The sequence below is a fragment of the Notechis scutatus genome, chromosome 4 (assembly GCF_049901735.1).
Source record: "Notechis scutatus isolate UNSWTSFEM ecotype Mainland chromosome 4, rNotScu1.2, whole genome shotgun sequence".
Lineage (NCBI taxonomy): Eukaryota > Metazoa > Chordata > Lepidosauria > Squamata > Elapidae > Notechis > Notechis scutatus.
Window position 1 is genome coordinate 54,089,148 of NC_142012.1, and position 8,906 is coordinate 54,098,053.

An 8,906-nucleotide genomic window follows, 5' to 3' on the forward strand; every position below is an offset into this window, starting at 1 on the left:
TTAATTACGGTCTCCGAAGCCTTGGTCAGAACAGAACTGCTGTAAGTAGAGGACTACCTGTAGCTGACTATTTTGATTTCCTACCGTCTCATTTAAGCGGCCCTCTTTTAACACGACTGGCTACTTTCAAATTCCTCCCCGCCCTCCTTACTCACCTTTCAAAACCTTATTAATAAAGTTCTTCATTGTGTAAATAGCCGTAGTATCTTCTGTTTTTACGTCTTTGTTGGTGAACCAGCCATTTTCAGAAATCAAGATTCTGGGATTATCATATTCCACTTTAATCCAGTTCAGGGCGGCCCTTAGGTCAAGGGAGAAGTTTTGTCCCATTCTGGGCAGCTTGCCTGGAGGGTTAAAATTATTTGGCCCGAAAGAAAAGGCAAAGAAATCGGCTGTCCCTTTGAAATATTGTTTTTCCATTGGAGTGGTATTTGGGAGGAGAGAGGCAAGTTCCACCTTCAGCTCTTCCGGGTAATCGCCGTCTCCGTGTATGGGCTTTGCAAACCAACCCAGGACTTTCTGCATGGACAGCTGACACTTTTTAATATCGGATTCATTGTTGATTGTGTTTGGTTCGATCCAGTGAGATCCCAATGTGATTGACAAAAAACCTCTCTGCTGGGATCGAAAATGTTGATCATAATTATGCCAGACTTTTGCATGAGCCTAAGGAAGAAAAAAAATATTTGGAGTTTAATTATATGATAGGTGTTAGTTGCAGTTTATTTATACAAAGTATACTTCTTAGATGCAAATGTTAAAATCCAAGTATTAATTATTGCTAATGATACAGTTGAGCTAACTTAAAGACAAATAGGTTTATTGTAATACAGGACTTTATGAGCTGGTATTCAGTTTATCAAGTTAATAACCTAAAAGCTCCAAGCACAATAAATCTGTTAGTTCGTTCATGTAGAATTTATCGCTACAGAAAGATTTTATTGATTGGTAATTTCCCTGTGAGAGGTAGATGTGTCCATGAAATAAGCTGTGTTCTTAGTAACAGAATCAGAAATGAAGAACAACTCTGGTAAATCAAGAATATAAGGGTGTTACACACAGGAATCTATTAATAGGTCTCTGGAAGATTAGTGATAACAACTTCTGATTTCTAAATGTAAAATAAAATCTCCTTCAACTCAAGGTTGATCCTCAATGATTTCATGCATTCATCCGTGTTTGAGGAAGATGGGCAGTTTAGAAATATGGAATATAAATAACAACTACTCCTGGCAACAATACAGAACTTGTTTGCCGCTATTTTCTTTTGGCACGTTTATTCAACTTTACCATTTAGTTTAAAGGTAAAGGTTCCCCTCGCACATCCGTGCTACTTGTTTCCGGCTCAAGGGGGCAGTGCTCTCCTCCGTTACAAAGCCAAAGAGCCAGCGCTGTCCGAAGAGCGTCTCCGTGGTCATGTGGCGGCACGACTAAACACCGAAGTCGCACAGAACGCTGTTACCTTCCCACCAAAGGGGTCCCTATTTTTCTACTTGCATTTTTACGTGCTTTTGAACTGCTAGGTTGGCAGAAGCTGGGACAAGTAACAGGAGCTCCCTCTGTGACGCGGTGCTAGGGATTCAAACCGCCGAACTGCCGACCTTTCTGAGTGACAAGCTCAGCGTCTTAGCCACTGAGCCACCACAATTTAGCCTACCCCACTATGAATTCAGTCTGACCTTAACTTGTTGAGACCAACCAAACTGGCTATATGCGACACCAAAATTGGGTTATAAAACTACTAGAACAATATGAAACAATAACAATTGCAAAATTCCTCACACTTCCTTTGCCTTCTAGTTAACCAGCATGTTACAGGCTACATTCTGCAAAAGAAAGCTTCTAGATTGAATCACAGAGATTTCAGAGCATTTGCAGCATGACTACCATTATGAGATAACCCAGGAGCGAACCCCAGCACACAGAGACTTATACATTTAACAGTGGTTTATCTACAGCAGTTATATACAGACATATACAGAAAAATACCTTACAAGCAAGCACATTTCTTAACTACAAGGAGAACTTCTGCAAACAATCCCGGACACAAGGAGAGAGGACACGCCCTCTATAATGGCTGCAATATATAACCACCTCTTAAAGGGATCTTTAATCCCCAGTCTGAAAGGGAAGTACTGTACTAATGCTGGTTCATCCTTATTTCATCAGCCTTACAATTGCATCAGAACTTCCACATCTGCAACAGCTTTACTGATGGTCAGCTCTTAAATTCTCATTACCCTGACAAGAGGGATGTCTTTCGAGGCTGCCAACACTGTCACCACATCTTCGGTGCTTGGTATTTAGGACAACCACCTTAATTCTGCCAAATGACAGTGCTGGTTCTGCAAAGTTGGAACTAAGAGAGAATTTCTCCTCTATTCATACCAGGAGAAGCTGCCCTGCCTCATAATGATCTTCACTCTCTATAAATTCTTCAATGACGAGAGGCCTATGGAAATCACTGGTATATAGTGATTATGGCAGGCGGTTCATTCATTAATTCATTGAATTTATTTGCCACCCATCTTGTTTCACAATTACAGAAAGACTAGGAATGTCCATCACAGAAAGGCTTAAGAATGCTTCTGAACAGTAGTGGGATTCAATTTTTTTTTACTACCAGTTCTGTGGGTGTGGCTTGATGGGTGTGGCAAGGGAAGGATACTGTAAAACCTCCAGTCAGAGGTGGGATTGGCCAGTTCTCCGAACAACTCAAAATTTCCGCTACCGGTTCCCCAGAACTGGTCAGAGCCTGCTGAATACCACTTCTGCTTCTGAACAATAAACATAATTACGTGTAATGAATACGTAATGCTCATTTGCTGGCTGTGAAGTGGATAGCAAAATTTGAAGCGGACATCTTATCTAATCAAATGGGAAGAGTTGCTGTGCCCTCCATCATTTAGTACATAATATATGATTTAATCCTGAATGGGTCACAATGAAAACCTCTATCCTTCCATTCGGAATCAGGGTTCCCCAACCTCTTGGAGCTAATGGATATATTTGACTTTTTAGAACTTTTCTTCGGCATTCTCACAAAGTGGCCCTTGGTACAGTTGGAGACACACTAGATTGTTTTGTTTCAAACTTGGAAACTTTTAAGATGTTGGACTAGAGTTGGAACGCGTGCTGGCTGGGGAATTCTGGGAGTTGAAGTCCACACAAATTTGCCAAGTTTGAAAAAAAGCACGGCAACTACTAAAAGGATGAATGCAAAATCCTCCCGGTTGGCTTTTATACTTCCCGGGACTCTTCCTTTCTCTTTGTCTTTTTAGAGGAGAAAGGAATATTTTCAGATGGAGTCCTGGGTTGCATTTATTTTTTTCCCCACTTGAAACTTGTTCTCGGTTTGGCAGCACGCCAGGCTTCCCATCCATTAAGTTTTAATTAAAAGGAAATTTAAAAAATTAAAAACCAAACGTAACAAGGAACACGGCCACATCATTTTCAGCACCCCAGGAGTCCATGATTATGAAAGTGAAAGATTACAGTGGTGCACAAAAAATGAAAAGTACTTTGGGCAGGCTGTAGAAGGTTGGTTATAAAGTTTGCAGTAAATGCATTTGATTTATGGGAAGCAATTTGATGGCTTTTTCCTCCCGGGGATCAGAGTCTCCAAACCTGACAACTTTAAGTCTTGTGAACTTCAACTCCCAGAATTCCTCCACCGGCCATTAAAAGTTGCTAAATTTGGAGACACCCCCCATGTCCTAGACAAACACGTTTATGTGATGATTTGTGTGCTGGTCAATTTTTGCTTTGGATAAAGAAGATGACGCTGTACATAGAAAACAATATGACAGGTGCCCTCAAACCCAGCCATCCTTGACTCACAAGGCAGGCCTACGTAAACATTTATTTTCAAAGTTTTATCAGCGTAATATATCTCCTCCTTCCCAAAGCAGGATGCTGCTCAGAGTAGCAGAACATGAACCGGAATTAACACAGCTGTCAGCTTTGAGAAAACATTTCAGAATGATCAAGATGGAAAATGCAGTCAACACTTGTAGTTTCTAGTCTGATAATCTTTTTTTTTCTCCCCCAAGCATTTAACTAAGGTCTGGATGTCTATATTAACCTTTGAGATAGAGAATAATCCTGCTTCTGCCATGAACAAATGAATCACACCACTCGTTAAATGGAGTAATAGCTCTGCATCCAGGCTTTCTGAAACTAGCATGGAGTATAGATGCTTCTCTGAATGTTTGGGGGGAAGATAACAAGAAAAAGAGTAGAGTAGAGTAACTGGAAGGGACTTTGGAGGTCTTCTAGTCCAACCCCCTGCTCAGGCAGGAAAATCTATCTCATTTCAGACAAATGGTTGTCCAATCTCTTCTTAAAAACCTCCAGTGTTGGAGCATTCACAGCTTCTGGAGGGAAGCTGTTCCACTAATTATTGGTTCTAACCGTCAGGACATTTCTCCTGAGTTCTAGGTTGCTTCTCTCCTTGATTAGTTTCCACCCATTGCTTCTTAACCTGCCTTCTGGTGCTTTGGAGAAGAGCTTGACTCCCTCTTCTTTGGAGCAGTCCCTGAGATATTGGAACACTGCTATCATGTCATCCCTGGTCCTTCTTCTTTTCCTTAAACTAGACATGCCCAATTCCTGCACTCGTTTTTTTTATATATTTTATCCTCCAGTCCCCTAATCATCCTGGTTGCTCTTCTCTGCACTCTTTCGAGAGTCTCAACATCATTTTTATAGTGTGGTGACCAAACCTGGATGCAGTATTCAGAGTGTGGTCTTTCCAGGGCACTATCAAGTGGTACTAACACAAACCACACACACAAAACACAAAGGGTTGTCAGAAATCAACCGAGAGAAAGTGCTGGGCATTCTAACAACTTGGCCACTTTTAAGATGTTGGACTTCAACTCCCAGAATGCATTCTGGTTGGGGAATTCTGGGAGCTGAAGTTGACCTAGTCTTGAGCTGTCCTTCCATTCAGATTTTAAAGGAGGCGCTCCAAGCTGGTGCCTTTCAAATATACTGCTACAATTCCCAATCTCTGGGGCAATATGAAGAGTTCTGAGAGACGTGATACCAAAATAAATTCAGCTCACAGCCCCTCCCACCTGTAGTTGCTTCTTAATACCTAATCAGTTTGGCATCTTGATGACAAGGGAGACAGTTAAGTAAACAATGGAAATATAATCAGTAAATAGCCATGTAATCCAGAGGTGGGTATTCAGCAGGTTCTGACCAGTTCTAGAGAACTGGTAGCGGAAATTTTGAGTTGTTCGGAGAACCGGCAAATGCCACCTCTGACTGGCTCTGTCCCCATCTATTCTCTGCCTCCTGAGACCCAGCTGATTGGCTGGGTCTTCTTTGGTTGCCCTGCACAGGAGAACAGAGCTGGAAAGCAGGTTAGTGGGGAAGGGAATTTTGTAGTATTCTTCCTCTGCCACGCCACACCCACAAAGCCACACCACGCCCACCAAGCCACGCCTACAGAACCAGTAGTAAAAAAAATTGAATCCCACCACTGTTGTAGTCTAATACCAACTGCATTAATTTTTGCATAATCTGTTACACTCAACTTCTGCTTACTATTTTCTCAAAAAAAAAAAAAACATGGTAGAATGTATGGCAATATTTTCTTCCTAGGAAGACCTCACCCGCATGTACCCCTTTTAACCCCTGCATTTCACATATTTACACAGAAGTCCTACTCCTGCAGACACCAATATTTATTTTGAGATATGCATGCATACAACTATAGCCTTAAAACCCTTTCCAAATACTGTGTAAGTGGAAGATGCCATTGTAACAGTTAATTGCTGTTGAGTGTTGTTGATTAACAGCTCGAGAAAAGGCAAAAAGTTTTATCTTGCCCCATCTTGCCTGTTGTGAAACAGAACATGGGCTAACTAATTTTAGCTAGCCCATGTTCTTTTATGTACACTGAAAACAAGACAAATTCCTTGTGTGTCCAATCACACTTGGCCAATAAAGAAGTCTATTCTATTCTGTTCTGTTCTTATTCTTATTTTCTATTCTATTCTATTCCCTTCTCTATTCTATTCCCTTTTCCTTATTCTATTCTATTCTATTCTATTCTATTCTATTCTATTCTATTCTATTCTATTCTATTCTGTTCTGTTCAGTTCAGTTCTGTCCTATTCCTATTCCTATTCCTATCCTATCCCATCTAGAATCTACTCAAGAGAATACCTTACTCCGAGTAGGAACCATGTGCTCAACATGCAAACTTCAATGGTCATAAGGTAATGTTTATCTGCAAGATACTGTAAGCCATTAAAAACAAGTCCTCTTCCCCAAGAAAACGTATTTTAAGCTCCTTCCTTCATCCTTACTTCCACAGAGGGAGAGAATAATTGGGAAGACGAACGGACTGGAGCATCATGAAATACAAAACCTTCGCCAGACCAATTCTGGAATACAGTTCATCTGTCTGGAATCCACCCTGTATAAAAGACATTAATACAATTGATCGAGTCCAGAGGTATTTCACGAGAAGAGTCCTCCACTCCTCCGCTCGCAATAGAATACCTTATGCCACCAGGCTTGAAATTTTGGACCTGGACAACATAGAATTACGCCTCCTACGGTCTGACCTAAGCTCAGTACACAAAATTGTCTGCTACAACATCCTACATGTCAATGACTTCTTCAGCTTCAACCGCAATAACATACGGGCACACAATAGATACAAACTCAAAGTAAACCGCTCCAAACTTGATTGCAGAAAATACGACTTCAGCAACAGAGTGGTCAATGCCTGGAACTCACTACTTGACTCTGTTGTTACATCCTCAAACCCCCAAAACTTTAACCTTAAACTGTCTACCATGGACCTCACCCCATTCCTAAGAGGTCTGTAAGGGGGCGTGTGTAAGCCTACCATCCCTGTCCTACTGTCCCCATTTATTTGTATTCATCTATTTACTTATACCTGCTTACACTTATATGTTTGTATGTTATGTTCATACTTATACTTGTTTTCTCATACATGCTTGACAAACTAAATAAAAATAAAATAAAATAAATAAAATTGGATGAGAAACATCCCTCCCAAAAAGGAGCTTTTCACACATGGTGTTTGTCATGACACTTCAAAGATCTTCTGAGTTCTACTCAGCATCGAGATACGTTGCCCTGGGTTAATCTGATCACTTCTGGCACCGGAATGCAACAGCAGAAGAACAATGGCAATTCTGCTTGGGCCTGATGTAGAATCAAAGAATTTACAAAGCAGGTTTACTCCTAAGACCCTTTCAGATAGTTTTTAGCTGGCTCCACCCAGGAAAGATAAGTCTACCAGAGAAGAGATGGGTTTTGCTTATCCATCAATCAACTCCAAACTTTATTGCTTTGTGGGAAATGTTTAGTAAGCAAGAATCTAAGAAGGGGGTGTCTGCCCTTACAATGTCTTCATAATCCTTGAGATTTCTGCGTAGAGTTTCTTCCATATCTTGGGATCAGATAGAAAGTAAATCATTCATTGGTCTGAAGACCTCTAGCCAGATGAAGCAATTTCCTCAATCTTACTGCAGGCGCACAGCAAACACGGCGATTGTTTTCCTAATTCAGTTATCCGCAAAATCTAGTAGTTGAGAAAATGGATGCTAACCGATGGACTCCGTTCTATTTGAGCAATAGCGGACATCATACCAAGCTATGGTTTGTCTTTCACCAACTGATTATGAGTTGAGTTCATACAACGTGATAAGCTACCAACTATGGTTATATCCACAGTGCTCTGTTCAGATGTTTTCCCTCCCTAAATGCTTTTAGGTACATTTAAGTTACTTCTGTTGTGGGAAATTGTCCCGAGGAATGATTGATACTTAATTGGCTGATAACAACATAATTGATCGAATGGACCAGTACCGAAGGTCCATCTAATTCAGTAACCTGTGACTCAGAATATCCAATTGGACACCCCTCTAGAACCACATGTGATCTATATAGTCCCCTTTAGCTTCTGTTCCCCAGCCACTGACATTCAATAATTCCGAACCATGCATTTATTTAATTCCCACTTGGAGCTAGGGTTAGTGAGTTTCCCCACATCTTGCATTAGACGGTCACTTCACCATTTTGCTAGCTGGGAGAATTCCTAGAAATGCTGACTTATCAGACCAATATTGTCCCAGGAATCCTAGCACTGTTAGGATAAGGCATCCCTGAGAAACACTTCTACACAAATATTGTTTAAATATATATTTCAGTTTGGATGAGGTCTCCAGAGCACCTCACTTAAGAACAAGACTTGCGTGCCAATCATCTACCTGGAGAAGCAGCCAATGTATCTTGTCTGAGAGGAAAAACAAAGGGAAGGAGAGTGTGGGGGTGGGGGGAGGAAGAGGAGCAGAGGGAAGGGAAGGGAAGATTTATGATGCTTCCTGCTACAAGGAACCTCAATGGGGAAGCAGTCAAGAAGATGATGGGCATTGTTCCCATTGCTTTTTTCTCCAACTATACATCATTCTGTTTAGGTAAGGAAATATCTCCGAGACAATAACCCATCGGGGCACACATTATCTTTTTTTTTTTTTTTTAACAAATACCAGTAAGGGGGTTAAACTAACAAAGCGTACATAGCCTCCTTGCATGGGAAGAAATGCTTATTAAACTTATCCACATAATTAATAACCCAATCGCCTAGAAGTGATTTCCGCATTGCTGCTTTCTGCGGGGTTTTCTCCTGCACTTGAAAAACCTACCCGCTCCCCAAATCTTGTTTACAAAGGAAGTATTTTCTGAAGGCCTCCCATTAGAATAAGCAAGCTCGAACCTGCTTCTTTTGAAACCCCGAGAGTTGGAAGACAGGTGCTCCGAAGTCAGACGCTCAGGAAAAGTCCAAGTGATGTTGGCAAAACAACTTTTTTTATCTGATTTTGATCACCTGTTGGCAGGTGGGGAGAATCTCAGCA

General features: G+C 41.1%; 1 protein-coding gene and 1 long non-coding RNA gene across 2 annotated transcripts in view; one reads left to right on the top strand and one right to left on the bottom strand.

Annotated features, from left to right (window-relative positions):
* The window catches only part of KLB (klotho beta), a 24,248-nt gene that overhangs the window by 10,903 nt on the left and 4,439 nt on the right, over nucleotides 1-8,906 (bottom strand). The window contains exon 2 of the mRNA XM_026675361.2: nucleotides 156-666. Within this exon, the coding sequence (XP_026531146.2) occupies nucleotides 156-666 (511 nt within the window). The remainder of the gene's footprint in view (nucleotides 1-155; nucleotides 667-8,906) is intronic.
* The window catches only part of LOC148130745 (uncharacterized), a 3,728-nt gene continuing 3,640 nt past the window's right edge, over nucleotides 8,819-8,906 (top strand). The window contains exon 1 of the long non-coding RNA XR_015749571.1: nucleotides 8,819-8,906. This exon is cut by the window's right edge and continues 33 nt beyond it. This is a non-coding gene — a long non-coding RNA (uncharacterized LOC148130745).